At 39.8% G+C, this 21,128-nt stretch overlaps 1 protein-coding gene across 3 annotated transcripts in view; it reads right to left on the bottom strand.

Annotated features, from left to right (window-relative positions):
- GRB10 (growth factor receptor bound protein 10) overlaps nucleotides 1-21,128 on the bottom strand; it is a 142,890-nt gene that overhangs the window by 66,945 nt on the left and 54,817 nt on the right. For all 3 annotated transcript variants that reach the window (XR_009818661.1, XM_061995571.1, XM_061995570.1), the window contains exon 3: nucleotides 17,088-17,181. Coding sequence is in view for 1 of the 3 variants with exons in the window: in XM_061995570.1 (XP_061851554.1) it covers nucleotides 17,088-17,181 (94 nt within the window). In the remaining 2 variants the exon portion in view is untranslated. The remainder of the gene's footprint in view (nucleotides 1-17,087; nucleotides 17,182-21,128) is intronic.

The raw sequence follows: 21,128 nt of genomic DNA on the forward strand, positions 1-21,128 counted from the left end.
CAAAGTTAAAAACACAGTCAAAGCATCTATTGCTTTCCTTTAGGGTACCCATGTTTGCCCTCTCTGATTAAATACCATAATACCCAGCCAAATAATCCCAATTGAACAATCCTTACAAATCAATGTAAGTACCACTGCACAGATTAGTCCCTCCTGTCCTACCAAGAAAGCCCAAGCTTTCTTGCTCCAGGGAACATCATGCATAACCTCCTAACATACTGCTGCATAGCTCCAGCCAAAGCCTGTTACACCCTCCTTGCTCCAGCACCAGTGCAGTGAGAGCAATGCCCAGGGCCTGCTCAGAGAAGTCCCTGCCTTGCAGCCAGCAAAACCCCAGACCTCTTTTATGGCACTGGGGGGGAGTCAAGCTTTCAAGTGAAAAGTGGTTGGATTAACCCAAGAAGTCCATCAGCATTTATCTTCAGGAAGTGATGGGTCCCCAGAGCTGACGCTGAAATATCATTATTATTGTTATTAAATTAGGCGTGTACCTCATTCACCTGATACCTGAGCTAACCTTTAATCCTACTAACGTTAAGCTATGAGCTTTAAAATTTGCTTTGAACAAGTTTATTGCTGGCTTAGAAAGCACGTTTAAGAGGATGCAATACAAGTTCCAAAGTTGCACAACAATTAATGAATCAGCTATTCTTCCAAGTTAATTAGAGATTACATTTTCAGCACATAATAGTTAGCTGTTTGTGACCAATGTACTAATAAAGCAGGTAGCAGGAATAATTAATATTTAAGGTACTTCTAGTCAGAGTTTTGTTAACAGAATTAAGTCACATGAAAAACGCAAAATGCTTTAACATCAGGGTAATTTTGGCTTACCAGTTGCTTTAACAGTTTAGTATTAACTCCAGTTGGCATTTTGTTAAAATATCTACAAGAGATAGAACTGGGGGAGAGCTGTTTGAACTTGCAACACTGTATCGAAAATGCCTCCTTCAAGCCTTCGACTTGGGACTTTCCAAACCAGCACATGACAAGTAACAGTACGCTTGCCTACCTTTGCTTCACTTCACAGATGAAGGCAGGTGCCATCAAATGTTCTCTTATTGCCTTGTCAGACCTTCATATAAACGTTACCTACATTTCCTTACTAAGGGAATGACATTTTGAGGCATACATTTAATTACATCTGCTCAGAGATACCGAACTGGTTGCCTATTTTGGGCTCTCCTTTCATGTAAACCTAGCTGCTGTGTCAGAAAAATCACGTAAGCCTTTTGAGTATGGAACAAATTGATCACCCCACTGTGAGAGAAGGGAATGCCACAGTCCCACCGCACAGATCCCCAGACAGCAGAGCACAATGCTGCAGTCACATCCCAAACAATGTCATGGAGCCACTTCTGCAGGCATCCCTTCCCCACACTGCTGATGTGGAAACCAGTAATTTATAAAAGCTCTGCTATGTTTCCTATTGCCATGACTACACTAATCCCAAAAGTTCCTGCCAGTTAATTTTAAAAAAACAACAAAACAGTCAAATCAACCAACCAACAACCAAACAAGAACCACCACCAAAAAAAAAAAAAAAAAAAAAAAAACATGAACAACACACCATGTAAACCCTGGAGAAAAAAACCCACAAAGCCAGAAATACAACAAAACCAAACCATTACAGTCAATCACTCAAGACCAGCAACAATACAAAAGAAAAAGTAATCACAGAATCACAAGGGCTGGAAAGGACCTCGAAAGATCATCCAGTCCAATCCCTCTGCCAGAGCAGGATCACCTAGAGTACACCACACAGGAACTCATCCAGGTGGGTTTTGAATGTCTTCAGAAAAGGAAACATCATCATAAGGGCGATGCTCCACTCCCTGCACCATCTTTGTGGTCCTGCGATGAACTCTCTCCAGCAGCTCCCTGTCCTTCTTGAACTCAGGGGCCCAAAACTGGACACAACATTCCAGATGTTGTCTCATGAGGGCAGAGCAGAGGAGGAGAAGAACTTCTCTCAACCTACCGCCCACAGCCCTTCTAATACAGCCCAAGATGCCATTGGCCTTCTTGGCCATGAGGGCACATTGCTGGGTCAGGCTTATCCTGCTGCCCACCAGGACCTCCAGGTCTGTTTCCTCTATAACACTAAGAGTTTATTCCCCAACCTGTACTGGTACATGGGGTTATTCTTTCCCAGATGCAAGACTCTGCACTTGCCCTTGTTGAATTTCATGAGATTTCTCTCTGCCCAACTCTTGAGCCTGTCCAGGTGTCGTTGAATGACAGCACAGCCTTCTGGTGTATCAGCTACTCCCCTCAGTTTTGTATCATGAGCAAACTGTCACGGTTTAGCAAGGAGCAGCTTTTGCTTGGTAACAGGGGGAGCAGGTTGCAGTGAAGATCCAGTAAAGAGTTTGCGGACTCTCCCCCAGCTCCTGGGTTCACACCCACCTCCGGCCCGGCTGGGTCAATCTGGCACCTCTGCGACCATTATTTAGGGATGGGAATTTGAAGTGCTGGCAGGAGGTGGAAGAGTGATACAAGATGGAGGCGACCATGTGGACCTCACAGTCAGGAAGGAAGGAGAAGCACTAGACCAGAGACCCCTCTGCAAGCCATAGCGAGACCGCAGGCTGTACCCCTGCAATCTATGGAGACCTATGACAGGACTGAGAGCCACCAGCAGCTCCGTGTGAGCGCACCCAGACGGGTGAGGGACTGTGTGGGGAGGCGGCCATGGCACAAGTTGTGCTGGAGAGCCTGCGTGTCGCAGAGCAGACCCACATGAGAGGCAGAGAGGAGCTGCAGCCTTTGGGATAAATGCTCATCAGAGCAGCCTGTGCAGGGCTGCTATGTGCGTGAGGTACCCCACAGGCTTTCAAGGACAATGGGTGTGGAGCCCACCTACCCTGAGGAGGGACAAAGGGCAGAAGCTATCCAGAATAGACTGACTGAAACCCCCACTCCCTGCCCACCCCCCCCCCCCCCCCGAAAGCTGTTCATGGGGGGAGGAGGTAAAAACACTGGGATCAGGGCTCTGAGCCCGGGAAGAGGGGAGGTGTGGCAAGAAGCTGTTCTTAAAGGGCTGGTTGGACTCTTCATTGTTGTACTACTCTGTGTTGTTTTATTTTGGTTATGTTTTGGGGTGTTAAGGTTATGTTTTAGATGATGTTGTATTAAATTATTTTCTGTTTTATTCCCCAAGCCGAGTAGCCTGGTCTGTTTTGACCTGAACCTTAAGTGGCAAATAAGCTCTCCCTGCCCTTTGGCAATTCTCAGCCTCTTTGGTACTTGGGGCTAATCGTGGTCTTTTGTTTCCTGAGGGGCCTAAACCATGACAACTTTTCCAGGGATGGAGATAAGGCTGAGAAGTCTGTAATTACCTGGTTCCTCCTTCTTGCTGGTTTTAAAGACTGGAGTGACATTTGCTCTCCTCCAATCCTCAGACACTTCTCCTGTTCTCCAAGACTTACTGAAGATGATGGAGAATGGTTTAGTAATGATTTCCAGCTCCCTCAGCACCCACAAGTGCATGCCATCGGGGTCCATGGATTTATGTACATCCAGGTTGTGCAACTGATCCTTAACCCAGTTCTCATCAACTAAACAAAACTCCTCCCTTAACCTGACTTCTGAATTTACCATTCAAATCTTCAATGAGGAGCAATCACATCAGCCTAAATTTTGCTTGGTCTAAGAAAATCAGAAATGTATGTTTCTTTTGAGATTCACCAAATCAAGTTTCCTTTTTAAAATCAGGTACTCAAAAGCATAATCCTTTGAGATTTAACTTCCTGCAGGTAAGCTGTGCCAGTTCAAATACGTCAGTATCAGGCTCACTCAAAATCAAAAGCTGCAGGTATGCTATACAGGAGACTCATCATAATTTACTGTGTCAAAACCAACTTGCCCATTACAGACACGCGTGATTTCACAAGGTGAATGCACTCCTGGTTCTGGTACTAAGAGTGTCCTGTGATTTTGAGAGGCCAGACAGTTTTCACCAGGCTATGGTAGGGAATGCAAGCTCCCTAGCCTAGATTATAACACAATATGTTTTCCCCCAAGGGTACTCTGTCAACAGACCGTTGCTTCCTAAGAGGCAGTTTCTATTTCCTTCACCCCACATGACAAAGATGTTGTAGACTCACTCAGAGGAGTTCGCAGGGTCCCCATGTCTTGCACTGTGCCTCCTGAACTCCCCCCTACCTTGTCCTCTTCAGATAGGTGCCCCAAAAACCCTTGGGCACAGGTTCGGTGTTCATAAGAGGTCAGACAACCTGCTCACCTTGCTCTGTTTCATATCTGAAATACAGCTCAGAAAAGCAGAGAAGACTGTTTCCTCCTCCAAAAGCACATCCACATATTTAGAGACGTAGAAAGCCTTAGACCTAGAAATAGACAATTTGTGAACAGGACACAACTTAAGGTAGGCCAAAATTGTCACTGTAAAGCCTTAGCTCTGAATGACTTTTCTTGATGGCATTTTAATGATGTCAGCAACTCCAGGTTAGCCACTGCAGTAGTAATCACAGAATGGTAGGGGTTGGAAGGGACCTTTAGAGATCATCTAGGCCAACCTCCCCCCACTAAAGCAGGTCCACCTAGATCAGGCTGCACACGAACATGTCCAGGCGGGTCTTGAAGCCCTCCAAGGAAGGAGACTCCACAACCCCGCTGGGCAGCCTGTGCCAGGGCTCCGTCACCCTCACAGTGAAATAGTTTTTTCTTATGTTTAAATAGAACTTTTTATGTTCCGGCTTCATCCCATTACCCCTTGTCCTGTTGCTAGGTAAAATAGAAAAAAGGGATGTCCCAACCTCCTGACATCCAACATTTATATACTTAGAAACATGAACGAGAACCTCCTCAGTCTTCTCTTCTCTAAACAGTCCTAGTTCCCACAGTCTTTCCTCATAAGGAAGATGCTCGGGTCCCCTGATCATCTTGGTGGCCTTGCACTGGACTCTCTCCAGAAGTTCCCTGTCCCTCTTGAGCTGAAGAGCCCAGAACTGGACACAGTACTCCAGATGAGGCCTCAGCAGGGCAGAGTAGAGGGGGAAAAGAACCTCCCTTGACCTACTGGCTACACTCTTCTTGATGCATCCCAGGATACCATTGGCCTTCTTGGCCATGAGGGCACACTGGTGTGCCCCATGACATCCCAGCAGCAGATTTCACTACACTTCAGCTACCTGACTGAATGATTCTTCAGTGATACTACACAAGCCTTGGAGGTGACTTATAAAACTTCAGTATATACCAAGACTTACTCTTTGACGCTTATTTTTTCTACCAAGACTCTAAAACTCATTGTCACCTTCTGAAGAATATTTATGATTATTCTTGAGAATAGAAGCTATGTAACTGTGGTCACTGGGCACATCATCCCATTGCCTCCAAATTGCGGACAGTTTGAAAACCTGTCATATGCAGCACTTCAGATTTCAGAGGGACTCGGAATATGTTACAATGCCAAAGTTCTCCAGGAGTTTTCAATCACTTAGGAAAAGCCACAAAAACATACAAAAAAAGACTCTCTTTTCCTGTTGAATACAAGCAAGCTTGTAATAGAATCACAAAGATAAACAAAAAAATTATTAGACTCCACAAAGTCTTTTTTTAATAAATATATATAAACTTATCAACATACAAACTGGGAACAATTTACAAGTTCACATATATGCAAGCTTGCAAGAAATGTATACCCACTAGGAATATTAACATGATACACAGCCAGTCTGACATGTCCTTGCGCAGTTACAAATCCACTCAGAGAGTGGTGCTGTAACATTCTGTAACATCACCCTACCTCTGACCTCATGTTGTACAGGTCATAAATTGCCCGCAATCTTTATTTTAACAGAAAGACTTAAATGTTATTACTGCAATTGCAATACCATTAATGAAATTACATACTATTTGCTTTGGTCAGTAGCACCTTATACACTTTAATTACTGAAGCAGCTATTTGCTGTTAAAAACTCAAAATTTAGCTACATCTCATGCTATACTGTTTTTTTTCCTTTATTTGGTCTTTCCCAAGTTAAGTATGTTTTTTTTTTTTTTAGCTGAAAACACAACTAACTTAATAAGAATCTTGTCCTTTTTAATGGCCACAAAGAAACTTAAATAAATTAACAAATTCAGGTTGATCTTCTCCTTGAAGTTTCTTGGCTTTAAGAAAAATGCAGCAACCTTCTTCATCCTCAAAGCAATAATGTCAGTTGCTTTGAAATTATGCATTTCTAAAGTATCCTCACATAACACTGCCATACTGAAGTGCTGTCATGAATCACTTGCAACACAGTATTTATATAAAGGCAAGAAATAAATACCATACTACTTACCACAGTCAGATAAGTTGAAAGACAGTGATAACTGAGTTTATTGTTATAATGTTGCACTGTTGTGAAAAAAAATTTGTCCAGAATTGACAGAACTGCAACAGATTTGTCTTTCTACAGATTTTTCTTATTTTATTAAGCTTTGAAATTAGATTATTTTTCTTCCCCATTTTATGTGAGCTTAATTCAATCCCCAGGCTTAGTATACCTGTTTTATAGACAATATAATAAATTAGTTATAGAAGTCTACCATTCCAGTTCATTTTGTGGTAGTCCTAACACTGCAAGATTTTTCCAAAATAACAAACAATGCAACACTACAATATTCTCTTTTGCTATCTTACTACTCTTAAAAAAAGAAATAAAAATATTGTTATCATTCTGAATAAGATTCTTTCATTGATGTTCATCTGTTTTTTCTTAGATGGACCTAAGGACCATGTGACTAGGGAAAAAAAAAAACAGGCATGTACTTTGGTTTTTTTTTTAATAAACATACATCTTAAAAGCACAAGCCACAGCAGCTGCAATATAACATCAGAATGTACAGCTACCTAAAATTATTTACAAGTTTTACTAGGAAAAAAAAAAATTCTTTTCCCCTATTTTCTGTGTTTATGCACCTATACATTTTTAACTGTAACCATAAAAACATAACATATGGTTTAAGAAGAGGGAAGACCTGCACTAAGATTTCTGCACTATGTAAACCACTATAGCCCACTGGAATGTTTTCTCCATCCGCAACAGTCCTCAGAACGTGACATCCCATATGGGCTTCCTTTCAACTTCTAGTAAACTAATTTTGAGAGTTATGTTGCATCAGCTGATGAGCAACTTTCTTTTATACTTGATTAAAATAAATTTCATATTCTGACTTCCAGCACAGAGGGTTACCATTTCATTGTGAGCCACTTGCACTCATTTCTACCATATTAACCTCTGTAGTCTCTACTCTGTCAACAACCCTCAATTCTGCCCTCATTAGCTAGCCTGTTGGCCCCTCCAAAACAAGGATGCACTAAAAGACTCTCCCTACGTGCTTTGTAAATTTCATCTGAAAGTAATCTAGATGCCTGCATGAGACACAACACGTCAAGTATTTCGACTGGTATTTTTCAGGAAGACATTCATTAGCGTGTGAAAATTACTTGCATTGGTTATAACAAGACAGTGACTAAAGTGAGGTATGCTAAACAGCAGCATTTTTCCAAGACAACTGAATCTACATACAAGGGTCCATTCTAAGTACAAAATGTTGCAGAGAGATCATAAACTTATACTGTAACATTTTATCCATGAAAATTTTATGGACAGATTAACCCATAAGTTTCATCCAAGCCTACTTAAAAGCTATTAAACCCATGGCACTGAAAGTCTCTCTTCCACCTCACGTTTGAAACCATCAACTTAATAGTGCAAAAATCTTTTTTTTCACTGTTTTCAGTTTCTTGGCAGAGGGCTGAGACATTCTCTGTGTTCCTATGGCACAAACACCAGAACTAATTTCAGGCTGTAGCAGAGATATATGCAACATTCTATGTTAACCTCTTAAACTCACTGCCCTTACTTGGTATAGGTCTGCATGTTTGCCTGACATAAAAGAAAGGTTGCTCACAGTCAGTTCAGTAGAAATGACTACACATTTCAATTGCTTTTCCTGTTAAAATATCTCTGTTTCTAGCCCAGTATAAGTATCTAAGAATGCTTTTACTGCTGCATTTCATTTCACTCGTCAAACCAGAATAACTTCTGAATAAAGCGGTTTTTTTCTATTACAAGTACACTAGGAAGTGTGCCAGCAGAGCTGTACCACCAAACCCCTGGGAGACACCAGACCTTGGGGAATGTAAATGATCTTAGAACAGCCTACTTGAAAGGATATCTTTTTTTCAGGGCAAAGTCGTCAACCTTGCGGTCATCAAATACCCTCACTGTAAGAAAGGAGGCATTCACCCAATCCATGACTTGCATAAATTTCTCCCTAGTAGTCCTCCTTTTTCTTGGAAACAATACTCTGCAAGATTCATCTCTAAACTTGCTTTTCAGAAAGAGATATCTCTGATTTATATTTCAACAGTCTAACACAACAGGAGATATGTAACATAGCACAAACAGCTCAGCACTACTATCAGATGGAGGGAGAGTTAAGAGGTGGGGTTTTTTTTATTTTGCCTTGTTTGGTCAAGTTTTTTTAAAGGTTTATAGAGAAACACAATGATGGAAAGATATTACCACAAAATGGATTTGAAAAGGTATTTCTAAGAAAGATGATGTTTGAGCTATAATTTGAATTGAGCATTTTCCTCTCAGTTGTAAGATGTTACATGTTTATGGGACAATCTCAGTTTTCTAGTACATAAGCTTCCAAAAATTGTTCTAATATGCAGAAAAGAGTACTAAAAGAATACTAAAACCTTAACCTAATTCTACACTTGTCCACACTGCTTAATCTAAATTTGCTGTAATAGCATCAGTCAACTTTTAAAATCAATTCCAACTTTTGATTACCGTTTATATTTCTCCCTATAATTAAGACCAGCTAACAACTGAAGTCTTGAGCATCAGGGGAAAACAAAACCCTAAAACTTGAATACATATCTCTCAGAATTGTTTGCAGACAAGAGAGCTGCATTTTGTCAGCTATTAGAAATTATCTGCCATCACAGAGATCAAAGGTGCGCATCTGATTATAAACAGGACACAAATCAGTTCAGTGTACTTTAAAGGGTGGTGGTGGGAGTAACTCAAGGCTTTATCTGAAGGAGTTAAATGGATTTCATTCTGTGAGGAAAAAAATATTATTATTTAGTCCCATAATTACTAGATGTATTGGTGAACTAAGGCTGTTAAAAGGTTTCTTTTGAAGCTGAAGTCCTGGCATCACAATTGCCTCCACATTGACACATCACTGCTACCACACTCTTGGAAATCAGTTTCATAGGAAAGTGTGTCTCTGTTCCCTCATTGCTTTCAGAAAAGAGACATACAGTAACACTATGCTCCTGATAGATATTTCACCAAAGCAGACATATTTAAAGAAAATGCCCCTTATCAGTCACAGTAATTTCAAACATTACGTGCACTGTAGATAAATGGCAATCAATTTCTGATCTATATAGGTGACATTCTTAAACCACTGTATAAGCAGAATAGCTTTATTTCAGACTTGAACACAACTGTCATGAAACCAGATACTGAAAGGCAGTTCTCTCTCCATTAAAGCTGACATTGCATAGTGACATTGTACTTTTATCTCAAAAGTTAGAGACACTCAGACTTTTGAAAATATTCTTTTAAGCAGATTTCATAACATGCAGTATAACTGCAGCACATATGGATTGTTTTAATCTTTAAATATACCCTTCCCCTTAACATGTCAAACTGCCTTTGAAATCTAGGATTTGATTTTGGATAAGGTGTCAGAATTTGAAGTTAATATTCTGATGCTGCAGAGACATTGTTTTTACTGAAGAACTGTCATTGTTATGGCATGATTAAAAGCCATGCTACATAATAAATCAACTTTCCTCTCTGGAAAGCTCATTAGTACTAAGTCCCCACAGTCGTGTTTTGACATTTGGCTATAACAACTTCACTGAAAGGTTCAAAACTTCTTACATAAAGCCAAATACACTTCAAACATGACCCCTAAACAGGGAAGTACATACAGAACCTAAAGATACGCAGGAAGATGGTGGAGTGGTTAAGTCAAGAATTCTTATCAGTCATGGTAAAAATGTCATCCAGAAAGAGTTTTTACTGATAGTATTGATTTCCATCCTTTCACTCTACTAATATCTTGACAGTACAAATTTAGTCAGGCTACAAAAGAAAACATAAAAGCAATAAAAGTTATTTCAGAAAGCATATGAGCTCATCTTAAGACCGTGCAGTCAACTTGTATTGATTAAATTACAAGAGGGGATTTCAGATCACTAAACTCAATTATAGACCATTAACTCAAAGGGAAGAAATAAGCCACCCAGGAGGCAGAAGACAATCAAGATCACAAGTCTCTCCATACCTGCTGGACAGTAAATAAACCAGTATACAAAGCAATTAAAAAAAAAAAAAAAAAAAAAAACCCAAACCAAAACAACCTGGAGTCTATTGCTTTTGGCTGCTTTAGCATTCTGCTTACAGAAAGGATGTGGATGATGCAAGTTGCTAAGTAAATGCATTTACAGAGAACAGATCATTCTACCAGTAGGATTTTGGACTTTTTTTACCCTCGCAAAAGATACGAGATAAGCATGCACAAGAAATAAGCTCAGCTCAGGTACCTGGGAGAAGCATCTCATCACGAGTAGATATTGAGACACTGCTTTCCCTCTACCATCTGAATTTCCCCAAGTACACATTTCCAACAGAAATGCTGGATTTATAGGCTCAAGTCCCAGAAATGAAAAGTCCCACATTATCTCTGTGAAGGACTAGCAGGTTGCCTTCCCCCGGTGAGGCCTCTCTCAGCCCACGCAAGGTGCAGTTCCTCCCAAACTATGGTGGCGGCAGCCGGTGCGTCAGGCTGTGGGCAGACAGGCACTCTGCCAGCAGCCAGCCACCACCGGAGCGGCTGCACCAGCATGGGAGGATTCCTGCCACCCATGACATCATCTTGCTGAGCTGATAATACCTCTGGGGAAGTGTGTCAGCAGTAAACAAATACACAGACTGAACACTTGCCTCCTGCTAACAGTAGACTCCTGTAAAATACATTTATGCACCTACCTCGTGGCACCCCCGCCACCTCCACAGCATGTGTGGGTGCCAGCATGTGTGTGGCTTGTGCCACAGTTGCGGCACAGAAGGAAAGTTCTCCACAAGATGCTCAAGAGTGCACACTCCCAGACAAGAAGCGAGGGTATACTTATGCTACCTCTTGCATTACCTAAACAAAGGATGCAAAATGACGACTATTCCAACATTTAAGTCTTCGCTCTCTTTCAGTGACAGCAGGAAATGCACATACTTTAAGGACAAAAGTGAACTAAAAAAGACATTTGATTTTATAATTTATTTCATAGCATCTCCCTCTATTTGATTTGTGGTGAGTTTCTTAAAGAGTCACTGCTTCAGGCTTATAGCAATCCTAAGCTAAACTGTTCCCCCAATAGGTAACACATAAAAGGTAAGAGAGATAAATGCCCTCTTGCTCTGAGAAGGATCTGGAAAGAAGCAACAGAATCAGACCACCCAGATACCCAATTTTTGCCTTCCTCTCCCAAAGCCTTAGACAAGAATTTGACAGTAACAACAAAACCTGAGCTTCTAATCACTCTAAATTTAGGACTTGAGAATCTACTCCTTCTACTCCTGATAATTGGAGGTGGAAACCGTGAAAGAGAATGTGGAGGAACACAATAATCCCTCTATCTTCAGTATGAAAAAACCCCAGGCAAACCATGTCACAGCTTATACAACCAAGACAGAGAGCTCCATTGCTACACTGAATCCTACCTCATAAGAGAAATTTACCCCAAGGACACACTGGATCCTGAGAGATTATAAAGATGCTTAAAATCCCATGCTTATCAACTGTGAGATATTTGAACTTTTTTATTACTACTATAAGGTAGTTTTTGATGAACACATTTATTTTTAAATATGCTCAAACCCAAAGATTTGTGCAGCTAGTACTAAAAAGTTGATAGTTGAAAAATAAACAATACAATAAAAGAAAATCCATCAGCCATCTTCAAAGATGTTTCTCTGAAGATGCAGTATTTTTAACCATTTTTGGTCTGCTTTTTTTCTCATTTTACTGATTTCACTCAGTCTTCATTACCAGCCACCTTATACACAAAGTCTTTCTGCTAAACTCAATCAGTTGATCTATTTTATCTCCCCCTTGAGTTGTCAGCCCAAGGGTTTGGGAACTAACATAATGAGTGAAGTTAAACTTCTACACAGCTATTACGGGGTTCTTCCTAGTAGCTGTGCTAAAAAGACTCATCACCAAATATAATGGAAGACTTCTTCAAAACAAGACAAAGGTAATGTAATGAGTTAGGCACGAAGCACGGATCTGCTCTCTGCGTAAGGGTAGTCAGTGTAAATCTTTTTGGCATTAATAGTGCTTTTTTTCCTAAGGCTGGACAATGATAACATCATTTATACAAAGCATGAGAAATCGTGAATGTCTGTCAGTATTGTCTCTGCAATACAAACAAGACTATCTGGTTTGACTCTATATTTCCAATTCAGTACCAGCTGGATTCTGCAAAACCATGGGTTAGTTGTGATACACCAAATAACTAACTTATTCCAGTCGGATCCTACAACTGAAGCATATCAGAAATGGCAACAGTTGTTGCTAAACATGTTCCTCCTCAGCTATGGAATTAATAACAAAACTCATCTCAACCTCACATGGCTATCCTGAGGCAGATATAAAACAAAAGACGTTAAAAACAAGAAATAACAACAGTGGTAAGGAAAAAAAAAGGGCGCTACACAAGATTTCTTTTTCTCCAGCTTAAATCTTAGGCATTATAATACTTCATCTAAACCCACATTCATTCAAAAGTCTATCTGTATGTACATGGACTTTTATTTTTGGGGCTTAGGTAGTGTGCTAGAAGAGTAGTTTCCACCACTACTGACATTTACTGTCTCTATAAAAGTAGCCAGCAAGGCAAAGGCCAGCATCTACCTCAAGAGCAGGCTGCGGTGCGATGCAAGTTGGCAGCTGCTCTGGATCCCTCCAGTTTCAGTGGGAACAAGTCATCTGTACATATCATCATGAAACATAAAGCCAACTGATCCGCAACCACAGCATCTTCAGCATCTCACTAGAGGCAACATTTCCTAAGGTGTCTGACCAAGAAAAATCAAAGGATGAGATGGCTGTTGACAAATCACAGCTGTTGGCTAAAATAATTTCTTTCTGCTGCCAAAGTCACCTGGCTATGGAGGCAGAAGTACCACAATGTTCAGATCAGCTCTGTGAACTGCTGCGACAAAAAGCATCAAATCCAACACAAGCTGAGAGTAACTCAGGAGAGGAAGGTCACATGCAAATGAATTAATAAAATGAAGATAAAATTTTCATCACAGATCAATAGCAAAAGACATTTGTATGGACACTGACAATCATTTCACATATACAGAAAGTGCGAGAATTCCATATTTAATATTTTATTAAAAGTCAAGGTGACAGAACACACCTTGTTTATGACTAGATTCAAAATCTTGAATAAGAAGTAGCTACACAATCTCAAAAAGTACTCGTCAAGTACCAATAACTTTCAATAGATAGCTGAAGCATATCTGTTCCTTTACATCAGTGGTTATTAGTATTGTTCAGCTAGATGAAGCTTGCTCTTCCCTGTTGCATTTAATTTATACAGTAGCTTTCAGGGAACAGGGTTAAGAAATAGTAGTTCCTGCTCTCTGCATTTAGTACCTTTATGAAATTTGCACAACTACCAGAATCATTGAAAAGTAAACACTAAATAATGGCTTAGACACAAAAACACTTAAAGTGAGTTTTATCAGTGTATCTACATATAAGCAGTTATTGAACTACTTCTAGGAAAAAATACTATTCTATCTATTTTTACATGTTTCATGTGAAAGCAGTCTATCTCAAAGACTCCTCACTTCACAGAGAGTATTTTTTGCTCCCCAATCTTTATAAGATATTATTTCAAAGTAAAAAGCTGAACAATTATAAAGCATACGCTTGTGTAAAAAGAGTGATTCAGCAGGAAACACGTACTTGAAATACCCTTCACAAGAAAGAGCTTATTCACGCAGGGACAGTTGGCAGGGATATCTCAGTCTCCACTTGAATGCTCTTTTTCCAGCTTGTGTTGAGGGGATTCAGATGCCTGGGAGGAAGCTAATCACCGTTTTTATAGGCTGTGGAAAGCAGAGTCTGGTTCAGAATTAAAAGTGCTTGTACCACAGCTCTCCCAGTGAAAAGCAAGGGGCTGTAAGTTAATGTTCAACACAGACTGGCAAATCTGTTGTGCTCACTGAGCACTGTGGTCAGGAATTGGAAGCATATACATAAAACAACATAATTAATTATAGCTACTTATCAGCTGTAGCATTTAAAGCACAGTATACAAAAGGGGAAAAGGCAGAGAGCATCTAACATGAAATATTTTTGCCAATTCTAATTCTTCCACAATCTCTGCTCATGCTAAATATGTATTAAACCAGCTTTGTTGCAAACCTATAAATTTTCCTTAAAATTCTTGCAGAACACAGGAACAAAAGTGTTAGATCTGTTAGTATAAGCTGAAATCAGCAAGTAACATTGTATATAACTGGAAGTAAAATTTGCCATAGTCTGTTGCAAATATCTGTATCATCAATGTAACCAAGATATTCTGCCAAATGGATTCATTTAATAAACGTAATCAGTGGTCCTCCAAGTTACTTCTGGATACAGGTTTATTCTTAAGATTTTAATCCAAGTCAGTGACAGCAAAGCTTTAATATAATGGATAACACAGTTTAGCATAACAGTAAACAAACCACAAAAACAAACCAATAAAAAAAAAACCCCACAACCAGCTACCACAGAATTAAAAAACCCACATTATGTTAAGAATCTAGTTCTCTTTAATATGACTGCATGGGAGCTAATTCACATCATGTAAAAACTCATTCTGAAGCTCTCCATGTTACATACTAGTTATTAATCAGTTAGCAGAATATGTGGCAGTTCTTAAAATACTCGCACTTTCAAGCTCTTAGACAAGAATGTGTATTTCATTTGCTACAAAAGAGTCTAAGTGCTCACACTTGGGCAGAAGAAATACACAAGACATGACATAACACCACACTTATAGTAACTTCCATTTTCAAAAAGGTATCAAATCAGCAGGTATGATGCCTGTAAGGCACGTTACACAAAAAAACACAAGTGCAACAGCCCAGCACGGCAGTAAAGCTCACCTCTGGGTGTTCAAGTTTCAGTTCCTAATCCACACCACTAATATAACAACGTTCAGGAGTTAGGCAAGATTAATAATGAGCTAAATATCTAGTTCAGTAACAAAATCAGAAGTATTTTATAAATAAATACTGGATTTGATTGCTGCCAGTCAGCTAACACAGGAAAAACTCCAAACAATTTGTGGGTGGAAAAAGTGATCTTTACTTCAGAAACTATTGGGAAAAACACTAATGGAGTCTTTAGAAACATGAAATAGAATGAATCACACAATCACAGATTGGAAAATACCTTTAAGAACTATTAATCCAGCACTGCTGTGTCCACCATTACATTGCTTAAATAGCTAGTATCACTACAAATCATTCTTTTAAATGTAGCCATTCCCTAAATTAATTTGGGCCCATTTTCACACAAACATTTGTCTCTCTTCTGTCCAGTTTAGGAGTGATATTATGACTTGGTGGGCACCTGGCTAAACCACCACAGTCATACATCAGGTGACACTGTGTGGATCTATCTAAAGTACTACAATATTAATAGAGGAAAAGATTATTTTAAAAGAGTATTACTCTGTAAGGAAAATATCAGGCTCCAAATTCAGCATTTTGCCTTTAAAATGCAACACTATCTATCTCTTCAATGTGATAGATCATAACCAACCACCATAAGCTCTATAACAAGTGTGAACTTAGACACAAAGGATGTGTTTGCCCCCAAAATTCCTTGCTAAAAGAGGAATATTTACAAACAGATTCACAAGACATCACTTACATAGATCTGCTCCAGGATTTTTACATTCCAATGTAGATTAAATCAGTGTGAAAGTACCATTCTAACATAAACGAAAAAGGGAATTCATAAACTCTGTTATGCAAGCATGCCAGAACACACTGCCCTTGCTACTAAAGTTTTAGGTTGGAGCACATGGCAACATGTTTGTTATCTGCTATTTTTGATTGAAAGCAAAGCTTTAAAAAACCGCAAAACTTGAAGGGCGAGGAATAAAATACGATCCTCATTACATTCTGGGATGTGCTTAGTCTTGAGGATTTCCAAGTCATGAAATTACAGTTTTGCTGCCCTTTGAAAATAAAAGCAGTTGTATTTTTAAATGAAAAGTGTGTCATATTTGGTAAATATTTTAAAGTAATATGTTCATGACCTTTTTTGTTTCAACAGCCTTGTGCTGGCTGCCATACTTCTAGTTGTTGCACTGAAGAAACAACATTTAAAGATGACCTTCAAGGACTTGGTTCCAAATTAAGCCATCATGAACCCAAGGATAAACAGGCTCATTGGTTAAGATGGCACACTCTATTTATTATTTTATAGCCAAAAAAATAAAGCTAAGCTAGTAAGTCCCTGCTATATCAGTAAATGTCCTTTTTTAGGCAACTGAACAGACAGAAATTGGCAAAGAGAGACTTTTAAGATGTGTTTTTATAATGGGTAGTTCAGGACTTTCTTTCCCCAGAGGAGCTGATTTCTGTCATGCAAAGCAAGTAAATATAGTTTTTTTCTTCAGAGACCTGAACTGTTCTTACAGCAAGCTAAGATTTTTCAAATGCAGCTTTAACATTACAAATGTTGAACTCAATTTCAGTATTCCTCTCCTTCTCTCTCCTAAAACCAGGCTAGCAATCCCAGTATATGCTGCAAGACTTGACACACACCACAAGTTCTTTGTGGTCTTCATCTATACCTGACAGGACAGTTGTGACAAAAGCCTATGTCTTAGCTATTCTCCTCCAATCATCCACAATCATTATTTTAATGAGAAACAGCAACATGGAGGTAAATCTGTCTCTGCATATGCAGCAACCTGGCTTTCTCCCACAGAGCCTGGACTCCCACCCACCATTCCTTACCTTGTTGATTTAGGGAGATGCGGTTAGAGGGTTCTTGGAAACCCGGTTCCACCAGATCCCGCCGACCATGAGTTGAAGTCTGATCTACATTGTCCTAAAAACAGAAGAGCAGAAAATCTTACCTAAACTGAGCATTCTGTACTGCAAACAGACAAACCTGTGATACAAAAAAAGATCGCTGCCATATCTCTAAAAGAAGAAACCAATACCAGAGAAGGCGGGTAGGAGATTATAGAGAGACACTAGACTATCACGTTAATACAGGTGATATGAATCCAGAATCAATTACCATGCTATTGGCTCATCTCTAAATCAGTTTTGCGTTTCAAACTGGGTGATGTAAATGCACTTAGTTTAACAGAAGTTTCTTCTTGCTTCATCAAATTACGTGGAGACTTAAGGCTTTGTGCTCTTTAATTCCAAGTCTGTCGCTTAGGGGTTTGTAACTAATTAACTGGACTGAAACAAATTCAGTAGTGAACTACCAAACCTCAAGAGGAATCAGAAGTTCAGTTTAGATAAACATCCATGGTTTTGGATGCCAACCTGTATTTTATTTTATTCATACTAAAACTCTCACAAGATCAGGTTTCAAGAAGTTTTAACACAGATTGAATTTGGCTAAGTCTAAAATACCACAGTTTCTCAGACAACTTGCCAAAAAGAAAACTAGGAGAAAGCAGGAAAATGGAAATATAAACAAACAACAAATTAAAAGCAAGATAAGTCACATTGAGTTTTATGAGCATAAGAAGGAAATTCAGAGCATGTACACAGTTTTAGAAAGTTAGCATACTTTTGCTTATATCAGTTAAGGCTGGTTATGGAAAAACAGAAGCAAGTGCATAAAGTTGACTAAATTAATATACCACTAGCCATAAAATGTGCTGCAGAGATATACGTGACTTTACACGTGTTCCTGCTCTGCCCAAAGTGTGGGATAAATACCCAACAGTGTGACCCACATTTATGTCAAAACATAGGAACCACCTCCATGGCAAATGGTGTAATTACAGTAGAGCAGTAACATACACATCATGAGCGGCAATGCAACTACGTGCCACTATGAGCTCTCAGCTCAATATTGCCAGCTTATAGAATATCAGCTAATGTTCAAAATCTTAATGTAGTGTTTAGGGATAAGAATTCTATACAGTTGTACAGGATATTAAATAAATTACATATGCTCTTCTTCAAAGAGACTGTCTTAAACAGTAGATACTTGAGTTTTGATTCAAGTACTCAAGCACTACTCTTGAGTCCTTTCACCATCAGGGATCAATTCAGGAGCCCACAGGCAGAAACAGGCTGCTCAGGGAGGTTGTGGAGTCTCTTTCCTTGGAGGTCTTCAAGACCCACCTGGACACGTTCCTACGTGACCTGATTTAGGTGGACCTGCTTCTGCAGGGGGGTTGGACTAGATGATTTCTAAAGGTCCCTTCCAACCCCTGCTATTCTATGATTCTGTGATTTATAAGCCAAGAACTGCCAGCAGCAGTGACTAAGGGAGGATTTTACAAGCAAACAATAGATGGACACTGTATGTATCTTATCATATCCTTCTGCCTCTGTACTGGCTACTTTCCCTTGTTGGTCTTCACAACCTTGTCCCTGATTTTCACTGCACTGGTTGTTGTTTCACAAGTTTCACCTAGCTAATATCACAAGTTTTGGTAGTTGCTTCTTAGAAATCAAGAAACAAAAATAAAAGTCAGATCTCCCATAAGCTTGACTGTATTTGCTTTTACTTTCTTGAAACATGGTAATATTTGTTAGCTCTTTTGCTGAAGCTGACACAGCCAGTACTGACCTGGCCTACATCAACTCAATTTTACATTTGAAGCAGGAGATTTAGGACTTGCAGCACAAGAAGGTCATTAATGGAAGTAGAAAGCACATACAAAACTAAGAGTCTACACACCTAAGACTTGCATAATTCTTTCAAAGGCTCCAAGGATGACAGAGGAAGACATTTATCTAGGAAAAGTTACTCATGCATAAGTCTTGTCTTCCAGTAGAGACTTTTATGTCTCAGACAAGTGAAAACACATTTAGGTGTGTAACAGCCTATAACTTGATTTTACTCTTCCACCTTTTGTTTCTGTTGGGATGCCCTGTTCCTTTTCCCAGCTGAGAGGCCACAGACAACTGCATCCATGTGTTGGATGTCCAGATTTGTTCCTGGGAAGTGGAACTAATGCTGCTGAATGATGTCAGTCAGGTTTTAGCTATCTGATAAAAATATGTGGTGTTGAATTGCATGGGGGGAAATGCACAAGGAAAGAATGGACTAGGAGGAAGGATATCCTGCTGCTCTATTCTCCATGCTTGCAATGTTCACTTCTTGACCTTTGTACATGGTTTGAAATAACTGAAGGGTGATTTAACTGAGAAGACCTTATTTCAGGCTTACAGCTGTCTTCAAGCCAATAACTCTTCAATTCAAACAGATCTTTTTTTAAGTAGCAATTGCCAATAGTTTACAGGAATAAGACTCCTCCTCTCTGGAATCACCTTACAGCTGTAACGGAAGATGCTGAAAACAAAGCCATGGGCCTCATTCACATAGCTTAAGCCAAAGTCACCGTAAGATACATCAAAGTTTTTAAAAGCAAAGGTTTCAATGACTAATGATTGTCCGTGCTGCCCTCCCCAAAACTGATGCCCCTACTTGTTGTTAGGTGCAAACCTCTGCCCAGAAGGTCTGCTGGTTTCTCCTGCAGCTTTAGTAAAGCCTAGAACCAAAGGTTTCTTCCGGGCACTGAGGGCCAGCACAACCCAGGTGCTAAAATAAAGCAACAGACATGCATAAACAAAGCCACACCTGGTAAAGCAACGCAGGCAGCAGGGAAGAAAAGGTAAGGGTGGTGCAATTTAGAGAACTCGGGGTACTTTCACATGACCCTCCAGAATCTGTTTGTGTCTGTTGCGCACAGACAAACAGTGGCACTTGGCCAGCTGCAGCAGAGATCAGACAGACACTGGAACAAGGTTAAAAGGGAGGGGGGAGGGAAGTTATATAATTGCTCCATGCCAGCAGTCTTATCAGGCTCCAGCTCGGGGCCACAGATCCCCTCAGCAAGGTGGGCACCTGCTTTGGTTCATCATCACCCCCCTCACCACTGCTGAAACTGGGTTCCCAGTAAGCTGTGTATTTGCTTCATGTTTTAATCCCCAGCTCTCTCTCCTCTTCCAATAAATGCTCTCAGTATGAAATTAAAGCATGTTACTTAACTTACTGTACCATCCAGCTATTGTAGTATTTTTAGAAGCTAGCTGAGCATTAGTCCTTGCTGACTTGTTTGCATGTACTATTTTCTCTGCCAGACAGCGTCTGTGACCAAGGATGATTTAGTCAAGTCACTAGCAAGAGTGCTAGAAGGATCTGAAGCAAGGTTTTTTTGTTTGTTTTTTTACAGTCCCTTAAAGCATTAGCATTTCATAGCCAAACACACCATCATTACAGCTTAGATTTCAGATGCCCTTTTGCAAACTTATATTACATGATGTAAAACGCAACATGCTTGCACCACATGAAGAGCCAAAGTCCAGCCATAGACAGTGTTATCTCTACATATCAGTAACTGGGACGATCTCAATTTGTTTTTTAATATATAACCAAGCCTTTCAAGTTGCACTCCAACTATGACATACAATGTTTGCTGCTGTTTGTGCTAGCATGATAAGCATTTCAGTTATCATAGAAAACATTCAATTTGGTCTTTTAATCACAGAATCAGTCAGTTATATACTATAGCAGCTCTGTTGTGTGCACATGTGCTCTTTAATTACTTCTTGACTCCAAGTGCTACTGTTCCCGCCTGCAGTTTAGCTTAGAAGAGTATCTGCCAGTACAAGACATTGTACTAGCAGATACTAGGCTAGCATTGTTAGGCTAACTAGCATGTGGCTACTACTCTGCCACTGCTTCTCTCATCCTGACTCCTTCAGCAAAGGTTATCCAGTCAGTCATTCAGAGTATTACAGGTAAATAGGGCTTACAGAAGGAAGGAAGGAAACAGCTTCAAAAGTACAATCTAT

The sequence above is a fragment of the Colius striatus genome, chromosome 4 (assembly GCF_028858725.1).
Source record: "Colius striatus isolate bColStr4 chromosome 4, bColStr4.1.hap1, whole genome shotgun sequence".
Lineage (NCBI taxonomy): Eukaryota > Metazoa > Chordata > Aves > Coliiformes > Coliidae > Colius > Colius striatus.